Genomic DNA, 20,955 nt, shown 5'->3' on the forward strand with positions numbered 1-20,955 from the left:
TATATAGATTGTAAACGCCACTCGTTTGACTGACCAATCAAGAAATAGAGATTTTTACTCTGATTGGTCAATTGGAGAAAAGAACTAGTGAGGATTAATGGAGAGAAAATGGCGAGACCAATCACAAGTCGCCGTTTTATGACTAAAGATCTCTAGTTTTTAGCCTAGAGAATGACTTGAACAGCTGACTTGAAATAGAAGGAATTGTAGAATAGAGAATATTGTATAAACAAATATTTTTCTCTGTGATCACATATATTCAGCCGATGTTAAAAGATGGTAATAAGTATATTGAATTATATTTAATATTATTTTAAATATTACATATAAATATATATAATAGAGGTTTGTATAAATTTCGTATATTGATTTATTATTCTATTCCAGGACGTCCAGAGACATTCTGTACATACATTAGTGTTTCGTTCTTTAAAAAGGACTCATGATATGTTTCTATTAAATCAAGGAACTTTACCACCAGTGGATCCTGTTTTGTAAGTTACTTCATAATTGCTACAAATTATTTCTTAAATTGTTTAATTAATCTGCTTACATTAAGCATTATTTTTTTCCAGACAACAAATAAAGAAGGCTATAAAAGTGAAAGACAGTTATGGCCCAGTGTTGGAACGTGTTAAGCAAAATAATATAGTCAAAGCGCAGCAACAAAATAACATTGCAGATCCTCCACCACCAGGAGGTAATATAGATTTAATGGAGAATCGAAAAAAATGTTTTTATTACATATATGTGATTATATACTCATTTTTAAAAATATACTTTTAGATGAAACTTTTGAAGCTAGCATAACTTCGGCGGTTGTTCCTTATAATATAATGCAAGGAAACACAGCAATAGTTGCGGCAGCAACAGGTGGATCAGGTAATACAGGTAGCAGTGGACTAACAGTGCCCCAAAAGAAAACACCTTCGATGGCCAAACCCAAGTGGCACGCACCTTGGAAATTGTACAGAGTTATTAGCGGTCATCTCGGATGGGTGAGAAGTTGCGCTATCGAACCTGGAAACGAATGGTTTGCCACTGGTTCAGCTGATAGAGTAATCAAAGTGGGTAAAATATTTATTCTAATTTGTTAAATTTTTGATTACTTGTATTAAATTATTTGTTAATTTTTAATTGCATTAAAGATTGCTCAAAAAAGGTACATTATTCATATTGATAATTTTATATTTGCAATAATTTTAGAATTACAATAAAATTTTCGCGCCTTAATTGCTGCGCCTGGCCATTTTTTACTTTATTTTGATTTTATTCTAATTTATTTGCATTTCTCAAAACATAGAACATTTGCAAGAATAATAATTTTTTTCTTTTTTTTTTTAGATATGGGACCTTGTAAGTGGAAAACTGAAGGTTTCCTTAACCGGTCACATAAGCAGTGTACGCGGTCTTGCCTTCTCTCAAAGGCATCCGTACTTGTTTTCTTGCGGCGAGGACCGTCAAGTTAAATGCTGGGATCTCGAGTACAACAAAGTGATCAGACATTATCACGGGCATTTGTCGGCCGTATATTCCATGGCGTTGCATCCCACCGTGGACGTTCTCGTAACAGCTGGACGAGATTCTACGGGAAGAGTATGGGATATGCGTACGAAGGCGAACGTCCATACGCTGGTCGGGCATACCAACACAGTGGCCAGTGTGATCTGCCAATCCGCTGAACCGCAAATCGTCACCGGCAGCCACGACTGTACGATACGTTTATGGGACTTGGCAGCCGGAAAGTCCAGGGCGACCCTGACGAATCACAAGAAGAGCGTTCGAGCTCTGGCATTTCATCCGTCTTTGTACATGTTCGCCTCGGCATCACCGGACAATATCAAACAGTGGAAATGTCCGGAAGGGAAGTTCATTCAAAACTTATCCGGTCACAACGCTATAGTCAATTGTCTGGCTGTAAATGCCGATGGGGTCTTGGTATCCGGCGCCGATAATGGCACCATGCACCTTTGGGACTGGAGAACCGGATACAATTTCCAGCGACTCCAAGCACCGGTTCAACCTGGTTCGATGGACAGCGAGGCTGGAATATTCAGCATTACGTTTGACATGTCGAGCACTCGCATGATTACAACGGAGGCTGATAAGACTATAAAAGTATATAAGGAAGACGATACTGCGGTAAGTGTGAATTTTCTTTATAAATAATTATATTGTACACTTGCGATCTAATAATCATCTATGGTGATATCTAATTATTCTTTTTTAACATTGTATATCATATTATCTATTATCTATTTTCAGACTGAAAAGACACATCCCATTGATTGGCGACCAGACATAATAAAACGAAGGAAATACTGAGGATCTTAAATTTATGACTACTGTTTATTATTATGACACTATTTAATTTAAAAAAGCTTATTTTATATCAAATTGTTTCCATTTTGAGAATTCAAAAGATATTCAGTGGAATAATGCTGGGTGTTTTAAAGCTCTTCATTCAAGTCGAAATCTTCTTCGGGAAAATCTCCGACCTTTACGTGCGTCGGCTTCACGAATCCTCCATATTTTGGTGGACATTCGAAATATCTTTTACCACCAACACTGTCGAGAATATAAAAAGCAAGACACAATAAGAAAATTATTATTTTGATATCACAATGAAGAGAGTGGTATTAAATTATACATTTACCTTCCATCATTCTTGCCCAGAGGTTCATCATATTTAATGCCAATCCACCAGCCTTCTTTAAATTCAGTTTTACCTAATAATAAAATAAGTAATTTAAAAAAATGTCACGACGAAAATATCACATTTAAACAGATAAAAATATATTTTTCATGGAATGTGTAAAAGTACGAGTGTAAATGTACTAAGATTCTACTAACCAATGTATAAGATAGTAGCTCTTCTTTTTGGTTGATTTGGAACAGATACTTCGCAGCGATCTCCAATTTTATATAAACTGGCTAAACGTTCCTCCGCTTCTTCTTCCTGTTTCTTTTCCTCTATTTTCTTCTTCATTTCTTCCTCATTATATTTCCCTAACTTATTCTTCTCCAGAAACGCCTTAACAGTATCTGTATTACATATTCAAGTATAAATAGGAGCTTATCATTTGTCACAATTTTGTATACAAAATAAGTTGCAAAAGTTTGTACCTGTCTTCTTAGCATATTCTTCTTCAGATATCTCAAACTTCATTACATTATTCAAGTCTTCTGTAGTGGACGAGAAGTTATCGATGACCTGCAATATTATTATTCTTTATAACTTTTTATTATTAAAAAAGTGCTTGAAGAACAAGATACTTTTTAAGAGACACAAACTCTCTTGTGTTATATCTTGCAAAATATCTGCAAGCTTACATGTATTCTCATGCCATTGTCAATTGGATAAGATCCCAAAAGACGGTGCCCTCCCTCCAACTTGCAAATCAACTTGTCATTCTTGTCGTAGACTTCGATAATCATTGTAGCTGGGCTGCCGCCCGTAAGAAGCTCCAATTTACCCTATAATTTGTAAATTTTGTAAATCTGTAACATTTTTCGTAACACATATATACATAAGAAAAAAGAAATCTCACCTTAAATTCATCGATAGTTATACTCTTCTGAAATCGACGCTCCACGACGCAACGGGATTCTTGCCCGGAATTTGTGATCGATACATTCACAAAATCAGACGTGATTACGCTGTACGAACTCATTGTTTTACTTTACGTTGACGTATCAAATATAGGTTAGGAAATAGAGATTTTTCAAGGATTTACGAATTCCATTCGATGATGGCGAATTACGATTATATCGAATAATAAACGTGCGATTCTATAAAATAAACTCACATTTGTTTATGTATTTTAATATTAATTACAGAATATACATCGGCAAAATAAATTCCAACGCTTTGACAGAATTCTCAAAAGGTGCGTTCCGTTTCACACATATGCGCGCATTTTCTATAGTAAACGTAACGTGTACTATAGGTAAATGCGCGCATATGTGTGAAACGGAACGTACCCAAAGTGTCATCTGTCATGTCGCTATATGTCAAACGTGTGTGCGTGTATATCAGCTGAGAATGAGCGCATTTAGATTTATTCCCACTATACTATTGTCAATTTACATGTACATCAATAAAAAAATATAAAATATAAAAAATTAAAAAAAAAATATTTTATATATAAAATAAAAAAATAAAAATATTTCACACCACACACATATGTACATATAAAGCTACTTTTCTCAACTACATTTTCTTATATTTAATATCATTAAAATAAAAAAAAGCATCAGTGCTCACCTTTTAAAAGGGGGGGAAAAAAAAAAAAAAAGGTAGAAAAATATTTATTACAAAATATTATCTTACGACATTTGAGAAATTAAATTAAATAGACATTTGAAAAATCAATAAATGCAATTATATATTTTGTCTTTAATAAAAAAAAATCTTTATTAAAATCATTTCTTTCAAAGTAATAAATTAATACTAGTCATTGTTGTATTAATATGTAGACACAAAGTATTAATTAATATGATTTTTTTATTCTATACAACTTTAGTTTACGTATAAATTAACTCAGATATAGCTAAAAAATATACATAAGTCAAACCGAAAGTGGCGTAATTATATTGTTGTGGACAGGAGATTGCAAAATTCTGTTTTGATCAATTTTTAGAATCTTAAGATGGCTTTCACGACATAAATTTAAAATTCATAAAACACAATGTTACAATTTTTTTTCTTTTTTTGCCCATAACAATATATTTACCAAAAACAATGAGACTTATGGATTACCATGTCTCCTGTCTGTACAGCGGAAAAACTCACATCTATATATATAGTACATGTATATCTATGTGTATGTTAATTTGTTACAGAGTTTATTTGAAAACTAATAGAATTGATAATTATACAATGTAAACACATCTCTCTCTTCTTCTCTCACTTTACGTTTCAAAACAAAAGAAAACATTTAAAAAAATTATCTTTACGAATTTTGCATGTTTTCCTTTAATCTTCGACAAAAGCATGTTTGAATACAGAAAGTGTTGAATAACTTTCAATTTCTTTCTCCCGCTCTCTCTCTCTCTCTCTCTTTTTAATGATTAAGTTAATATTTTTTCTCTATAATAGCATCAGATCGCCTATTTCTCAACCTCTCTCCGTCGTTCCTTTATAAAAGTTTACCTTCCAGTATCTCATAAACCATTTTCTTCCTAAAATACGGCATATCGTCCTGTGTAAAAGTTATCTTCTTGTTCGAGCAGACATACTCGGCAAACATGCAGGAGAACATTCCGCAATCACTACCATTCATCTGTTGAGGAATATTCTTGCCACACTGGAACGTCCAGTCGCTCATGTCGTAAGCCTTCTTCTTCTTGTCCCGACTCTCGTCCTGCAGATACTGCTTCAGCGCCGCCAGACATTTCGGATTACTACCACCCATACTGTCATAATAAATGATGGATTTATCCCGGAAGTCTATTATCGACATGCACCAGTGAATGTCGAGGTGTACCGGTACAACAATGAGGTCCTGGGCGAATATATCCACTTTCCTGGTCCACCGTCTCAGAGACGATTGACCACCCGAGAGCAATTTGGGGTAGAAGAACGTGTTCATGGCATGCACCTTGGGATATTTATTGGAGGCCACGCCTCTGGCGATCAACAGATTCATGTAGAAGTTGATCACCTCGTCGTTCAACCAATTTAAGCCAGCCAAGGTATGGATGTCCTTTCGCGTGATCCTCAAACCAAAGCCTTCCGCGAGAACCTCGTCTTGCGGACAGAGTACGAGAGCGTTTCTCACTTCTCGCAGCATCTCGTCGGTCAGCGTCGGCAATGCCGGCTCTTCCGGTTCCTCTCTGTCGTCCAGAACAGCCAGACACAGTCTCATGGAGCGTGCCAGCTGTTCTTCCAGAGCCGCTTCCCGCGCGTATCTGTTGTGCTTCGACAGGACACACGTCATCTTCTTCAGCTCCTCGGCCTCTCTGTGCCGCTGCTCGATCCGCTCGTTGTACCTCTTGGCCACTTGCGGGATGAAGTCCTGCCTCATGACAGCCTTGGCAGCTAGCTCTTCGCGTAACGAGTTAGTCGCTACAGCTTTAACGGGTGACTTGGGTGTAGTAACAGGTTTTGTTGTATTGATGACACTGGGCTTATCATTCGTGACCATCCTGATGGCCTCTAAATATGCATCCTTCCCAATATCTTTCTTGCTACGATCTAAAGTAGGAACTTTTCCTTTGTCTAGTCTAGAATAACTCGATGACATGTTGCCTCTGCAAGGGAACGACGTGTTACATTGATGTATGTTGACAGGAACGGAATTGGTGGTGACAGATTGAATCTTGTCATTAGCAGGTGCTACAACTTCCGGACGCTTTTCCAGATCGATTACTTCTATAGGCTTGTGCATGTAGGTGTGTTCCGCACACTTATTCTTCATGTGTATCCTATTTGGAAGAAAATTGTGCAGCAACTCTTCATACTGGTGTCTCTCCTTCAACTGATTGGTTTTGCATAACGTGGGACATTTATGATCGTGATCTTGCATCCTATGCTTATGATTGATCATGGAATGTCCCATGGTGGATTTATGATTGATCGGTTGATGCGACGCAAAGGTAGAGCATACAGGTTTATAGACGGGAGATGCAAGACATTGATTATAAGATTGCAGTTGTTGTTTCTTGTGGGTGCCATTCAATTTGGCACAGGGTCTCGTTGGCGAGCATTTCTGCTCGCTCAAAAATACAATGTCGTCATCGTCGCTGTCATCGATATCGAAATAATCCTCCATCGGACACGCTGTATTGCAACTGGTTTTAAATCTTTTCGGTGTTACACAGTCCTTTTCAAAGTTATTATCTTCGGAAGCCTTTCGCTTGAGCTGTGAGCGCTCGTCTGCCCACCAAAAAATTTTCTTCAGGAAAGTAAATAACATTGTTATCGTCGAGAATGATGTATATCTCGATAAGTATTATTGTCCATTCAATACATTCACAATACTGTACTTATTCTAGCTCAACCTGAAACAAGGACATAAAGATCTAGTAACCTCGAGTGCTAAATAAGTTCTCGTGCAATTAAAAAATTTTATTCATCTTATTTATCTTATTTTATTTTAAAATTTTATTTAATTAATTAATTTTATTTTTCTCAAGCTGAAGATCAAAAAGTCACGTTTAACAATGAGAAATGTAATAATATAGAAATATAGAAATATAGCAAAAGATGTGCAAAGGAACAATCATCATCTCGCATTTTCGAATAAGGAATACTTACATCGTATCTGGCAAAATTAGGCAAAAAATGCGAAATATACGAGCACTAATCCGTATTTTTGTTCCGACTTTTATTCTTCGAAATCGTTTTAAGTTTGTGAATACAGGTATAGATATGAATATTCGATCTGAAAGAATTTTTCGCCAATTAATTGTTCGTATCGTGCGAAATTATTATCAATGAATATAAATAAGTAAAAATCACGCTAATGTGTAATTTATCATGTAACATTAGGGTTACATCTTTCATATTACACGCGACATGCGATATGCGCGGTATTAATTTTGCGAATTACTTACCCGAACGTTGATGCTTTATCTGTCAAAAGGGTGCAACGAGAGAGTTAATCGATTAATCCGATTGATGATTATTCCTTTTCATTCAATCGTCCGGGTACGATTCGTTGTCCACGGCGCATATTTTAATTTTACAGATGTGACAAATGTCTCGAACATAACCAGCGAGCGGCAAAACTCTTCGCGTTATTTGGCACCATATGTTAAAGGTCGGGACATAAGTGAAAGAGGCTTCAGAAATCGCGAGAGAACCGACCAATCACAGTCAAACGTTCCTCATTACGTCACGAGAATGTTCGACGCTGATTGGTCCGCAAAAGCTCCGTCCAGATATTTCCTACGTCCATGAAACGAACAGATCTTATATAGGTTAGATTAGAGGACGAAATTTTAAGAAGCGCCGAAAGCGTCATCTCTAGCTCTTTTTCCCTAACTACAAGATCGAGAAAAAGATGACAATAAAAAATCGCGATACAAAATTCCCTAGAAAGCCACCGTCTAGTTCTTTTTCCCTAGCCGTAAAATCGCGAAAAAGATGACAACCTAACAAGATATTTTCAAAATTCCCTAGAAGTCACCATCTAGTTACTTTTCTGTAATCATAAAATCGAGAAAAAGATGACAACATAAAATCGCAATTTTAAAATTCCCTAGAGAGTCTTCGTCTAGCTCTTTTTCCCTAGTCATAAGATCGAAAAAAAAGCGAGCGGGAGGTTAGGAGGAAGGGAAAGAGGAAGCTCAATCCCTCTAATTTTAAATTATCGTGCGTTGAGAATAGAGAAGAGTTCACTTTAAAGAGATTCGAGATTATAACTTTACATCTCAAAATTGGAATGTTTTTTTTTCTACCTTCGCGTCTTCTCTTGCTCATGTGTTTACAACAAGATGTACGCCAAAATCCGAGATAATCTGTAATGTTTACAACACACAAGTCCATACAAGAATAATACAATTAATAATTATATATGATATATGCTATAATTATTTTTTTTAATATCTAAAAAAATATCTAGACTTTTAGACCTCACTATGTAATTTCTAATTAAATAAAACAGCAAAATCTCCACTAAAATAGTAGAATGTATTATTATAATAAAAATATTTTTTTTCTTTTATTATAAATGAGTCTATATAACAACTCTTTATTAAATTTATTATTATTTATTACAACAAATTTTTATATCGATTGTTTTAATATATGTATCAATGACATTTTTGCAGCTGAGATACGAGAGTTTTGTACTTAAGAAATATAGAAGCGAAGAAATATATATCACTGATTAAAAGAAATAAGAAAAGAAACACTCTAGTCTCATGAGTAATATTAAGCAAGGATTTATTGCTGTACATGTGGGTATGTAATTGATTCAAATACAATAACTTATAATTGTTTCCTATATTATTTCTATATTATTACTAACAATGCTGTTAATCTTTTTTGTTTTGTCAGGTGCTGGGCAACACTCTGCATCTCTTAAAGAAAAATATCAAAAGTTATGTCACGAAGCATGCAAAGTGGTAAGATTTTTAAGCAATTTAATTAACTGTAATATATATTCAGTCTTTTATATACACAAAATGTTTCAAAACCACCAGATATCTTTTTAATAGCAAATTCTATGGCTTGAAGACAATTTTTCTTTAGTGAAAATACTCAGATATCAACAGTTTATAAATGGAATTGAAAAAGAGAGATTCTTTTGCAAATTATTTATTATGTTTAAAGATTAAAAAAGCTACATTCTTCAATTAAGTTCAATTTATTTTAATGGTATTTTAATTTGAAGCTTACAAAGATATATGATAAAACAAAATTGAAAACTTACAAAAAATATAATGATCTCTCAACATTTTTGCTAAAAAAGAATCTCCAAATTAACCATAAAAAAATTTGCTATTAAAAGAACATTCAGAAGTTTTGCAATATTCTACATATAACTTTTAAATCATTTTAAAAAATGTTTCTTGTAATTATATGTTCTTTTCAAGGGAGCTCAAAGTTTGAGATCCAATGGCAATGCATTGGATGCAGTGGTAGAAACAGTGATGGTGCTGGAAGATTCTCCTATGACAAATGCTGGATTTGGATCAAATCTCACCTTGAATGGGACGGTAGAATGCGACGCAAGTGTGATGGATGGCACTAGTTTGCAGTATGGTGCTATTGGTGCAGTTAGTGGAATAAAAAATCCAGTTATATTGGCGAAGCGTTTATGTGAACAGCAATCTTTTAAGTTTGCATACGGCCGAATCCCACCTAGGTAGTTATTTTATTCCTCCTAAATTATAATAAATATAACTATATAATATATTTATTTATATATAATATTATATATACATTTTTTATTATATATATGTATAATAAAATTATATAAATTTCTTATATATAAATTTCTTCATTTCTTATACCAGCTTTTTAGTTGGAGATGGTGCGCATATTTGGGCACATGAGATGGGCATACAAACATTACCACCAGAAGATTTAATATCAAGTATGCATAATTAGACAATCTTAAGAAACTTTTAGATTTTAATGTGTTAAGTAAGTTTCATTATTTGTTAATTTCTTATTTATCCAAATTAATCAAATATTTTAATATTACAGTAAGAGCTCAGAAGATATACAAACACTATAAAAGAAAAGTAGAGGACTGCAGTGTGGAGGTTCAAAAGGTATAACAAATTATTTAAGTAATGATGTAAAATTTAGACTTTATCAACATTAGAAATTATTATGCTGCAGTGTGCTAAGAAAAGGATGGACACAGTAGGTGCAATATGTGTTGATAATAATGGAAATATTGCTGCGGCTTGCTCAAGTGGCGGTATAATTCTAAAATATCCTGGAAGAGTTGGGCAGGTATGATTAATTTGTAATGTTTCTTATGTGTATAATATAATATAAAAGAAATTGTCCATGTGACAAACACGTAACTATTACATCAACATTTGCAAAGTTTTGTAAAATTTTGATGAAATTGTATCTCTTTTATGTAGATGTTTTTGTTATATGTCTATATTTTATAAATACAAACTCAGGTATGAAAGCTCTTATTAGCTCTTTCATATCTGAGTTTATATTTGCATATCAGAGCCTTTTCAATTTATTATTCTAAATTTTATATTTTAAATTTTAGGCTGGAGTATGGGGTTGCGGTGCCTGGGCTTGCAAGGATGCCTCTTATTCGGTAGGCGCTAGCACATCAGGTTGCGGGGAACATCTTGTGCGCACCTCGTTAGCGCGTACAGTTGCTGAAGCTATTTCGAACACCTCTTGTCCCACTACGAGTCTGCATCGAGCGATGAACGTAGACTTTATCGGTGCATCGCAGATTTAGCATAAACAATAACGCGGTGATCAACCAAAACAATGACGAATCGTTTCTCCTTTAGATTCGAAATTCCTCTGTGGACTCGAACAGAAACTCGGCGGTGTCATCGCCATACGTTATTCGCCACAAGAGGGACTGGGCGATTTTCTCTGGAGTCATTCTACAAATTCCATGATAATAGGCTACATGAACACATGTCAACGTGCACCAGTGGTATATATATATTTTTCTTTTTTGGCGTTTAGTTTTAAATCTTTTTTAATGGTACATTTACATATGTGGAATATCCTTCTATTTCTAAGCATTGATTTTTTTAACATTATTATTATTATTATCAAATTAAATTACTTATATATATATATATATATATATTAAAAAACACGTTTTTTTCTTTATAGAGCTACATGTCAGCCTTACCAGCACACGATGTAGGTAAAAAAGCTGTTGTCGAAGGTGTTTGCTTCAAGATGAAGTCTGAAGCAGAGTCTGAATAAGATTACATACATCAGGTATAAGTTTTTGTAAAAAATAACTTTTGTAGCCTACAATACTTTATATACGAAATTTTTATACAGATCGGCGTTAATTTGTTTAATGGAATTCACACATAATAGTACTGCCAAGTTGAATCATTTTACATAATCACAACTTTGTGAGATACACATATTTTCCTAAATTTTTAACTTGTTAACTTGTGCATACAAATACAATAAATTCTGATAACAATTTGAAAGTAACTTTTAATTATTTTATTCATTATAAACACTCTCTACATTCACCAAAACACAAGCAATACATATTATAAATTGTTTATACATATATACACAGAGTATTCAATTTTATAATCAGATGGAGGTGCCAAGATATCAAGATTATTTTCATTTTTCTTTAAGGGATAATTAATATATATATATATAGGTTTATATATCTTTTTAATTCTATTCGATTATAATTTGGGATACTCTATATACACTCTTCGATAAATGTAAATATTTTTCATAAACTTGATTTGCATAATTAATTTAAAATTTAGAAAATATCACAATTATAAACTGCCTATATCGTTGAATCGCTTTAATTTCTCGGGAAACACGTCCTTGAAGAGTACTGGATCTGCGCGGAACTCAACCGATTCCAACGGCATAGTTCCATAAATAGAGGAGAATTTGTTTATACATTGTGTGCGTTCCACCATGTGCGTCAAATCCGCAGATAACATTTCGGTATTGGTACACTCGGGGCACCGGAATTTCTTTTTTGGCGTCACCTGCGCAAAGTTTTATGCGATTTTTAGAAAAATTCTAGAATGCCATTAGGCATTATTTTTGAACCAAGAGATGTTCGCTTACCTTTATCGGAGCTTTTCCGGTAATATTTGCTACTAAAAAATTAATCGCAATATCCTCGCAATTCATGTGCTCGTCGACCCATTCCTTTATATCTCCAGGCATGGCTGTCGTATACATGTAATTCCAATACTGAAAGAAATTTTGTCAGATAAAGGTTTTTACAAAAGTAAAATGTTCGATACTAATAGAAATTATGTAGAAATTTCTAGTAGAGTGTAATAGAAATATATTCTATTAATAATAAATTAAATATTAATATAAATTAATATAAATATAAATTTACTTTTAAATTATATCAATTATAATATAATTTACTTCGTTATATCGTGCGGAGGATAAGAGGAAAGGATGTTGGTTTCTTGTTTTTTTTGCTAGGAAAAATAAAATCCAAAAATTCTTATAACAATATCTTTGTAGCATGTTAAGTAAAAAGTGGATAACAAAATTTGGTTCATAATTTCTTAATTAAAGAAAGAAAAAGAGAGAGAACAACGTAAGTGTTTATATGTACCTTATGGTGGAAAGCTGCTCCTGTTAAAACCATGGAGATGCTGTTTGTCCATTCGCTTTCATATCTCCAACACATAGTGCTATTGTCCCACATGTGTATGCGAGATGGAAATCCAACTATTCTGTCTGGAAATTCCCTCCATACCTAAAAGTGTTCGAGATAAATTTCATTAATACTGGACAAAAGATAAAATGTAAGCTTATTGTTATTTGAAATATTATATAAAATACTTTGTGTACCTCGTAAGCGAACTCCACTTCATCAGCAGTTAACATGATAATATCATCATCTATCGACAATACTGCTTCAGTTTCAATTTCATCGTACGGGTAAAATCGGTTCGACAACTTATTTTCTTTCGTTTGGATTACTTTTAACGGTTTATTCACTTTCGGCCACCTCGTAGCTGTATAATGTTAAAATCATAAAGAGAACGTGACAAACATTTCAAGGTATAAATATATAACATGTATAAAAATAGATTAAAGACATGATAAAATATTTTTTTAAAGTTTCTTACAAGGCGGTGGATTTTTATGCTGATTATTCCAAATTACCAGAACTTTAGACAAACTTGGTACCTTTACAAGTTTATTAATCAATAAAAACAGCAACTCCAGTCTATCATATGTTAATATTACAGCAGTGAAGCCGCGTGTTTTAGGAGCAGTTACAGGTAGAAAGAGAGGCGAAGGTCTCCCCTGTACAAGAAACGATTCGTTTGACATATGAAAAATTCAACATTTCGTTTCAATATGTCTCTTTCATTATGTCCACCTTGTAAGATGGCACGTTCCAATACGTGTAATCTCGTGTTAAATGCGGAAATACGCGATCTGTGAGCACTTCTAATGTAGTTTCCGTGATCTTTTCCATTGAACTGAAATAACGATCGTAGACCCATGCATTCTGTTCTTGCATCTCCATGATGCGTTGGTGAGATATCTTTTTTAGCAATTGTATTATTAATAAAATGTCGACTTCGCGTACAAAAACAGCAACTCTGAAAGTGACGAAAGAGAGGCAAAAATTAATTAATAAATAATTGTGCATCATCAAAACAATATTACAGATTTTAATGCATCATGTTATTGCTCACTTGGTCCAATCGATGACATCATGAAATGGCATCATTAGAGAATCGGCTACAATCACAGGTATACACCCAGCTGCCATTGCATCCAAAAGTGCACTTTGGGCAAGTCTAGCGCCGCGAATTATTAGACAAAACGTTGCCGACTGAAAAAGAAGATTTCCATTATTTATATATTAAGAGAGAGCATAATTGTTGCGATAATTATTATAATATATATATATATATATTACTTGTAGGATATCAGGATATTTGTATATGCCCTCGCCGACGCAACGTATTGTATTGTTCATGGGATTAAAATGTAGACATGGACCTAATACTAGAATATCTTTTGGATATGTCGTTTTCACCTCCATTAAATCTTGTTCAAAAGCAGTATTAATATTGATTTGCGAAGACATCACTAACCATATTCTGAAATGCAAATTTATATCACAAATGTATTATACATATATACATATTATAAAACTCATATATATATATATATATATATAAAATTACCTTCCATTGCTATAATTTGTTTTGAGGTTGTTTACTAGTGGACTATAGACTGGTAAACTAATGTCAAAACCAGACCTGTATGTCAAAGATGACATTCCAGCGCCTGCGATCATCGTTCTTCCCACTGGCACATCTATGACAGTGTTGTAGTCTGGCACGCTTCCAGGCACCATGTTGAAAATTAGATGATTTTCTCCTCTATTCCAGCTACATACAAACAGTAACAAATTCTATTAATAGAAAGTATAAACTACTAAAAGTTACAATTAGATTAAGATGAAACTCACAAAGGTAATGATCTTAATGCCCGAGACACCTCTTGCGATCTTAATCTATTCTGATTGAGAGTGTCGATGGAGGGAACAAATATACAAGCTTCATGTGGATTAGGAGTATAAAATTTACTGTTGATAATAGCACTCAGAATTTGATAAAACTCTCTTGTCATCTGATTCGTTATTGGTCTACCAGCAGAGTCTAAATATATCTTGGGTGGATAGACATATACCAGAAGTTTATTTCCCTGACTGCCGCATCGATACACATTGAAACAAGTAAAATATGTACAGGAAGAATTGGTTGCGTTGCTTAGAGCCGAGTCTGCAGATAATGCTTGAGTGGGCAGTACATTTATGTCATTCAGTGTTATAGGAACATGTTCAAAATGTTTCTGCGTATTACCAAATTTGAAAATATGATACACTGATATCAATACGATAAACAGTATAAATATTAACAAACATATCACAAAGATATTATGATAATGGTATGAAATTCTGTTGCCCTTATGCGATATACGTGTCGGAAGTACCATCCTGTACGTTTTATCAAAAGTGTCAAAAGATATATATGCTTTAAATCTCACAAATATTGTAAAATAATTCAATATTCCATGTGACATTAAACTGTCACATCTGCATGAGATATATGCAACATTTGTAGTTCCGTTATGTGCAGATATTTTAACGTAGACGGTATTATGAAAATAATATTCATAATTAAGATTTGATTACATCTTTTTTTAGCTTTGATTTAGAAAATTGTCATTACACTGTTAATACATACATATATCTATATATATATATATCATAAATCTGTCATGATTCATCAGTTTTAATTTTTTTTCTTCTTTTTATCAATTAAAAGTGTCTCCAATTCAGTACATGTAATTATTCGATAGAAAACTGCTGGTTTTGTACCACTTCATCTATTTGATTTCAGTATAATGACTTATACTCTTCATTTATTTTCTTATGTCTAACGTCTTTCACATTTTCTTTTATCTCACATTCATCGAACTTTGCAATCAAAATAAAACTTTATTTGTAATATTTATTTTCATTTTTTATACAAAAGCTCGTCCACATAGATCTAACCTAATACTGCGCATATCGGATGACAGCTGAGAACCGCGCCTGCGCGAGAGCCGCGCCTGCGCGTGAACCGCGCCTGCGCGAAATTCGCGAGAGGGAACATGGCGGACGGTGACAGGCTGGTGACAATCTGATACGGGATGGGCGTCTCGCGTTAAACGAAGGAGTACGCGGAGCCTCTCTTTTTTTTTACCGTCGTGATAATGAATGGTGATGATACCGCGGCGTACAAACATGGCGATCATTTGATATCGCAGTCGTCTTCCGAGCCGGACGAGTCGCGAGTTTCCGAACTGCCTTGGAGGAAGATCGCGCGGGGGTGGTGGTAGTGATACACCGTCTCATTCATCTCGCATGTATATACACGCCCGTGAAAACGACGTTTCGTGCCCCGAGATCGGGCAAAGATCTCATCTCGAGAAAGAGAGAGAGAGAGAGAGGAAGATAGGGAGAGTCGCATCGCCGTTTCATTTTCGTTCTTTCCCACCAGGCACCAGGCATCGAGAGGATTGTAAGATGGCCCGAGAGTACGATCATCTGTTCAAGCTGCTCATCATAGGAGACAGCGGTAAATATACAGTATCACCGTACTGTGCTTGGTGACACGCAATTAAAGAATTTATCTCCGTCAGCCACGCTCTTCTCCGTGTCTCTATCTCTTTCTCTTTATCCCCCCTCTCTCTCTCTCTCTCTCTCCTCTCTTCTCTTCTCTTCTCTCCTCTTCTCTCCTCTTCTCTCCTCTTCTCTCCTCTTCTCTCTCTCTCTCTCTCTCTCTCTCTCTCTCTCTCTCTCTCTCTCTCTCTCTCTCTCTCTCTCTCTCTCTCTCTCTTTTCTCTCTCTTTCTTTCTCTCTCTTTCTCTCTCTCTTTCTTTCTCTCTCTCTCTTCCTCTTCCTCTTCCTCTTTATTTTTTTTCTCGGTAAATTTCATTCGAGGAAGTGTAAGAAATCGCAGCGAAAAATGACGCAGGCGCGCAGTCTTTTATGCATCAAAGGTTGTAATGGTCGTTGATGATCGCCTGTCATTACTAGTAGTGTCAGTTTATTAAATGATGAGTCCAACGATATATATATATGTACATTGACTGTGGTGCCACTGCACCGTTGGTATAGCTTACTTAGATTTCATAATGTGAAAATTGTTCTTCCTGTAGGGTAGATTTGGAGCGATGACATATTGCAATATGTATGCGAGGAGGAAGAAATTGTATGAGATAATGAAATGACAAAGAGAGATACTCTCTTGACAGCATACTTTTTCATTTCCCAAAATTATTTTTATTCTTAATGTATTAGTTTATGACAATAAAAGGTTTATATTTATTCATATTTTTACTTACTGTATGTAATATTGATATTAGTTGTCACTAATTGAATAAATGATTATATATGATTGCACAAAAATATCTTATATATACTAGAACTATGGGGAAATATATATATTTGTCACAGCTCTATTATCAATGTAAGAAAGTATATTTCTACAATTTGTATATTTTTTTCGAAAACTATTTTTAAGGAACATTTTAATATACATACATATAAAGAATATATTTTAATATACATATAAAGAGTTTATTTTAATAATTTATTTTTTTTATTCTCTTTTGTCTTTAAAGTATACGTAATGTGCAATATAAACATAAGGAGAAAAACATTATATAATGAAATAACAAAGAGATACTTGTCAGCACACTTTTTATGACTTATTTCTCATAATCAATTATTTTTATTATTAGTTTGTGATGATAAAAGATTTATATTTATACATTTGTTTACTTGATATATACATTTTTGATATCAATTGTCAATAGTTGAATAAACAATTATATGTGTGTAATAAAAATATCTTATATATACTAGAACAATGTGGAAATATATATATATTTATCGCGGTATTAATGTTAATATGAAAAAGTATTTCTACACTTTGTATATTTTCTTTGAAAATTATTTTTGTAAACATTTTAATTTATATATATATGTATATGTAATACTAAATTCTTTTTTTTTTGTCTTAAAGGTGTAGGTAAAAGCTCATTACTTCTGAGATTCGCCGACAATACCTTCAATGGCAGTTATATAACTACAATAGGAGTGGACTTTAAAATACAAACTGTGGAGATAGACGGTGAGAGAGTAAAGCTGCAAATTTGGGATACCGCTGGGCAAGAACGTTTCCGGACAATAACTTCGACTTACTACAGGGGAACACACGGCGTTATAGTTGTGTATGATGTGACCAGCGGTGATACGTTCGCGAACGTTAAGCGATGGTTGCATGAAATCGAACAGAATTGTGATGTGGTTAACAGGGTACTTGTAGGAAATAAGAACGACTCACCTAATCAGAAAGTGGTGTTAACGGAAGATGCGCAAAGATTCGCCAATCAAATGGGGATACAGTTATTTGAAACTTCCGCCAAGGATAACATTAACGTTGAAGAAGTACATCACTCTAATTTCTCTTTCTTTTTTTAATAATTAATTCTATAAGAGATTAAACTTTAAGCTCTACTTTATTATTGCTCCATTGCTCCATATCATATATGTATTAATAATAAACAAATAATTATTCATTAAAGTTTAAGGATACTTGTAAATAAATTGGTGGATGATATTTTACTGAGAAATTATAATAATTATAATATAATATATTATAATTATATATTATAATTATTATATATTATAATAATTATATTTTATAATAATTATATTTTATAATAATTATGCGGTTTTCTGCAGATGTTTATGGCAATAACGCGGCAAGTGTTGCGGACCAAAAAAGAACGCAAGGAGCGGCAAGCCATACAGACCAACGAGACAGTGAATCTGAGGAAAAGCACAAAACAGCATAGGAAAAAATGTTGTTAGCGAGCGTTGTATAAGCATGCTACTCCCTATTCACAAAATATTATTTCATACGATAATTAGGACAGAATAAAACAGAGAGCATGTGTTAGTATCACTAGCGGACATGAGACGCTGGAAACCCTGATATTTTCTAACACCAACTTTTTTGTGAGTTTTGTATTCCAATTACGATACCTAAGATTGTATACTAACTAAAAAAAAGGTATACACTTTTGATGTTAATATATATCATATTTAAATATCGAGTCAAAGTAACGAGCGAGCATGTAGGGCTTATTTAATGAAAACGATTGTCTATGCGACATTCCTTTTGTGCTTTCGCGTACTGCGTTTAAGAACAAAGGCCTATTCATTTGTAACATTTACGAAAAGATAACTTTTTTTCACACATATACACATTAACAATATTAAAAATTATTATCATATAAACATGCGCGCGTTTCATATCACGTAGTCAAATAAAATGTAACTAATGAACGCTCCTTCAAAATTTTTCTCTAATTTTGTCAAGATCATTTTGGTTATTTCATAGAATTTTGCTGCACATTCGACAATGAGTTACCATATTTTAAATAAATTGTATTTAAAGTGAGTAGGATTAAAGTTTCTTGAACAAACGACGGATATTATTAGCTGATCCAAATAATTCATAGGACATTTTAGTAAAATTAAGGTTCCTGTAGTTTGATGACGCTTTCAGTGCACGCTAAAAGATTTGATTGATATTAAGGCAATTGAATGTATGAATATGATATACAAAACAAAGACTGCATACTGTTTGAAAACTATAAAAAAAAACTGCTTGATCATATAAAATTCGATATATTTCCTACCATATTCAAAAGATTGTCATAACAAATTAAAAATCAATTGAGATTTTTGATTTATGAAATTAACAGCAAGCATATTTATAATTTTCTTAGAAATTTTATAACTAAAATTTTGTAATTATGGATTTTAAGTAAACGCAATTCGCGCGTATATATGTATAAGAACAATATTTAAAAAATATTTTTTAGAGACAGAGAAAAGAGTTTTTTAAATACCTAATGAAATTACTAGATGCAATATTCTCCAATAATTGAAAGTGATAAATTCTCTCCAGTAGAAGATATCAATATATATATATATATATATATATATATGTCCATTATTATATACTTCCAAGACATCAGAATATACAGTATTTAGTTGTGCGCATCAATAAAATATTCAACAGTATTATATATATGTCACGTTTTTAATTTTATATACGGTCTAATGTGTCTACACATGCATAATAGTGGCTCTATAACGAAAGAAGAAAAAGAAAAAAAAGTTTATATATCTATGCGTCTGAATTTTATAATATACTCGGGTAATATAAAAATACGCAGAAAGGTATACTTTGTAAATTGTTCATGCATTTGCGATAAACGTACACAACACACACGCCCACACATACACACAGTTAATATTTATTGCAGAAGGGTAGATAGCAAGACGATAAAATACGAATAATGATCGGTCATGTCCAGCTATGACAGAAGCTGTCTGTATTAATCTGTGATAATAGTTAAGATAATGTCGCCAGCTGCCACTGTAATACTGCTGCGTGTACCTACTTACCTACTATCTGCCTCCCTCCCCCATTATAATTGTAATTAATATTATTAGCCATTGTTTCTCTCTTCCTCTTTTTTTCATTTAATATCATATTACATATCTCCCTTAGAGGCAATAAAGCGGCATCCTACAAAATGTGTACATATTTCTCTACTTGCCAGTTTTAGTGGCATATTATTATTCACGAAGTATTTCAATCGAGCATATTCATCTTGTTTACTGTTATACAGTTACGACGTTGTAATATTATTATACATACGTACAATTATAAATAAATAGGAATCTACATGTATGTATTAAATAAGTATTGCTTTCACTCCTGTCTGTTGAGTTAAAATTTCTGCTCAATTTAAATGTGTTTATTATCGATATAGAATATAATTAGACGAAAATCTTGTATGCTATTATTCGTTAAACTTTATACGATAATATTCTTGCTGTCTTGTCTCGTCTTTTACATGTGCGTTTTGTATACATATATCCGATGTTTTTTTCTATGACAATCGCAGTCAATGAAATTATGTCATACACTGTTATTATTATATGTTATTATTATATGTTATTATTATACTTAATTGCTTGGATATTATTTATATTTATATTACTAGAGGAAAAGTTATCGACATAAATTTCAATGAGAATGTACATCTATAAATATGCATATATTTGCAATTTCTTCAGGCTATCATACTTTGGATCGATCGAAATCCACTACTGATATCTCGAATGTGCAGCACGATCCTGCAATTCCATTAATTAG

The 20,955-nt window shown here is 33.3% G+C and overlaps 6 protein-coding genes across 6 annotated transcripts; 3 read left to right on the forward strand and 3 right to left on the reverse strand.

Annotated features, from left to right (window-relative positions):
* The first annotated feature begins 134 nt into the window (after nt 1-134).
* On the forward strand, nt 135-2,629 carry Tango4 (transport and golgi organization 4). Its single transcript, XM_083037912.1, has 6 exons — nt 135-279; nt 388-494; nt 576-700; nt 787-1,067; nt 1,345-2,142; nt 2,266-2,629. Exons 1-6 carry the CDS (start codon nt 277-279, stop codon nt 2,323-2,325), a joined length of 1,374 nt encoding a protein of 457 aa, XP_082894038.1. The 5' UTR covers nt 135-276; the 3' UTR covers nt 2,326-2,629.
* Nucleotides 2,429-3,923, reverse strand: Tbcb (tubulin-binding cofactor B). Its single transcript, XM_083037913.1, has 6 exons — nt 3,552-3,923; nt 3,334-3,477; nt 3,127-3,214; nt 2,854-3,045; nt 2,657-2,729; nt 2,429-2,568 (listed from the first exon to the last, which is right to left on the reverse strand). Exons 1-6 carry the CDS (start codon nt 3,672-3,674, stop codon nt 2,451-2,453), a joined length of 738 nt encoding a protein of 245 aa, XP_082894039.1. The 5' UTR covers nt 3,675-3,923; the 3' UTR covers nt 2,429-2,450.
* Nucleotides 3,924-4,490: 567 nt separating this feature from the next.
* LOC145936245 (uncharacterized) lies at nt 4,491-7,765 on the reverse strand. Its single transcript, XM_083038258.1, has 3 exons — nt 7,561-7,765; nt 7,262-7,388; nt 4,491-7,005 (listed from the first exon to the last, which is right to left on the reverse strand). The coding sequence occupies exon 3, from the start codon at nt 6,918-6,920 to the stop codon at nt 5,142-5,144; it is 1,779 nt and encodes a 592-aa protein (XP_082894384.1). The 5' UTR covers nt 6,921-7,005; nt 7,262-7,388; nt 7,561-7,765; the 3' UTR covers nt 4,491-5,141.
* Nucleotides 7,766-8,341: 576 nt separating this feature from the next.
* Nucleotides 8,342-11,607, forward strand: Tasp1 (Taspase 1). The gene is made up of 10 exons (XM_083037485.1): nt 8,342-8,468; nt 8,779-8,911; nt 9,008-9,075; nt 9,547-9,818; nt 9,970-10,049; nt 10,163-10,230; nt 10,301-10,417; nt 10,695-10,878; nt 10,951-11,102; nt 11,288-11,607. Exons 2-10 carry the CDS (start codon nt 8,872-8,874, stop codon nt 11,381-11,383), a joined length of 1,077 nt encoding a protein of 358 aa, XP_082893611.1. The 5' UTR covers nt 8,342-8,468; nt 8,779-8,871; the 3' UTR covers nt 11,384-11,607.
* Nucleotides 11,608-11,748: 141 nt separating this feature from the next.
* On the reverse strand, nt 11,749-15,711 carry Sotv (exostosin glycosyltransferase sotv). The gene is made up of 10 exons (XM_083037484.1): nt 14,634-15,711; nt 14,347-14,553; nt 14,076-14,259; nt 13,849-13,988; nt 13,527-13,752; nt 13,270-13,450; nt 12,989-13,155; nt 12,750-12,893; nt 12,239-12,367; nt 11,749-12,156 (listed from the first exon to the last, which is right to left on the reverse strand). Exons 1-10 carry the CDS (start codon nt 15,245-15,247, stop codon nt 11,935-11,937), a joined length of 2,214 nt encoding a protein of 737 aa, XP_082893610.1. The 5' UTR covers nt 15,248-15,711; the 3' UTR covers nt 11,749-11,934.
* A 116-nt stretch (nt 15,712-15,827) lies between these two features.
* Nucleotides 15,828-20,487, forward strand: Rab35 (RAS oncogene family member Rab35). Its single transcript, XM_083037486.1, has 3 exons — nt 15,828-16,287; nt 17,740-18,164; nt 18,462-20,487. Exons 1-3 carry the CDS (start codon nt 16,074-16,076, stop codon nt 18,588-18,590), a joined length of 768 nt encoding a protein of 255 aa, XP_082893612.1. The 5' UTR covers nt 15,828-16,073; the 3' UTR covers nt 18,591-20,487.
* Nucleotides 20,488-20,955: the final 468 nt, after the last annotated feature.

Source organism: Prenolepis imparis, unplaced genomic scaffold (assembly GCF_030444845.1).
Source record: "Prenolepis imparis isolate NDT839.2.m4 unplaced genomic scaffold, iyPreImpa1.0 SCAF_5, whole genome shotgun sequence".
Classification (NCBI taxonomy): Eukaryota; Metazoa; Arthropoda; class Insecta; order Hymenoptera; family Formicidae; genus Prenolepis; species Prenolepis imparis.

Excerpts from the sequence above, each read along its gene's own strand:
- Tango4 (XM_083037912.1), top strand. Across the intron at positions 495-575 it reads CCACCAGTGGATCCTGTTTT|ACAACAAATAAAGAAGGCTA; the intron begins GTAAGTTACTTC and ends ATTTTTTTCCAG. Across the intron at positions 701-786 it reads AGATCCTCCACCACCAGGAG|ATGAAACTTTTGAAGCTAGC; the intron begins GTAATATAGATT and ends ATATACTTTTAG.
- Tbcb (XM_083037913.1), bottom strand. The coding sequence starts at position 3,674 with ATGAGTTCGTACAGCGTAATCACGTCTGATTTTGTGAATGTATCGATC. Across the intron at positions 3,046-3,126 it reads AGAATATGCTAAGAAGACAG|ATACTGTTAAGGCGTTTCTG; the intron begins GTACAAACTTTT and ends TATGTAATACAG. Across the intron at positions 2,730-2,853 it reads AGCTACTATCTTATACATTG|GTAAAACTGAATTTAAAGAA; the intron begins GTTAGTAGAATC and ends TTTTATTATTAG.
- LOC145936245 (XM_083038258.1), bottom strand. The coding sequence starts at position 6,920 with ATGTTATTTACTTTCCTGAAGAAAATTTTTTGGTGGGCAGACGAGCGC.
- Tasp1 (XM_083037485.1), top strand. The coding sequence starts at position 8,872 with ATGAGTAATATTAAGCAAGGATTTATTGCTGTACATGTGG. Across the intron at positions 10,231-10,300 it reads GCAGTGTGGAGGTTCAAAAG|TGTGCTAAGAAAAGGATGGA; the intron begins GTATAACAAATT and ends ATTATGCTGCAG. Across the intron at positions 11,103-11,287 it reads CATGTCAACGTGCACCAGTG|AGCTACATGTCAGCCTTACC; the intron begins GTATATATATAT and ends TTTTCTTTATAG.
- Sotv (XM_083037484.1), bottom strand. The coding sequence starts at position 15,247 with ATGTCACATGGAATATTGAATTATTTTACAATATTTGTGAGATTTAAA. Across the intron at positions 13,989-14,075 it reads AATATCCTGATATCCTACAA|TCGGCAACGTTTTGTCTAAT; the intron begins GTAATATATATA and ends CTTCTTTTTCAG. Across the intron at positions 12,368-12,749 it reads GAGCAGCTTTCCACCATAAG|TATTGGAATTACATGTATAC; the intron begins GTACATATAAAC and ends AATTTCTTTCAG.
- Rab35 (XM_083037486.1), top strand. The coding sequence starts at position 16,074 with ATGTATATACACGCCCGTGAAAACGACGTTTCGTGCCCCGAGATCGGG. Across the intron at positions 16,288-17,739 it reads GCTCATCATAGGAGACAGCG|GTGTAGGTAAAAGCTCATTA; the intron begins GTAAATATACAG and ends TTTGTCTTAAAG. Across the intron at positions 18,165-18,461 it reads ATAACATTAACGTTGAAGAA|ATGTTTATGGCAATAACGCG; the intron begins GTACATCACTCT and ends GGTTTTCTGCAG.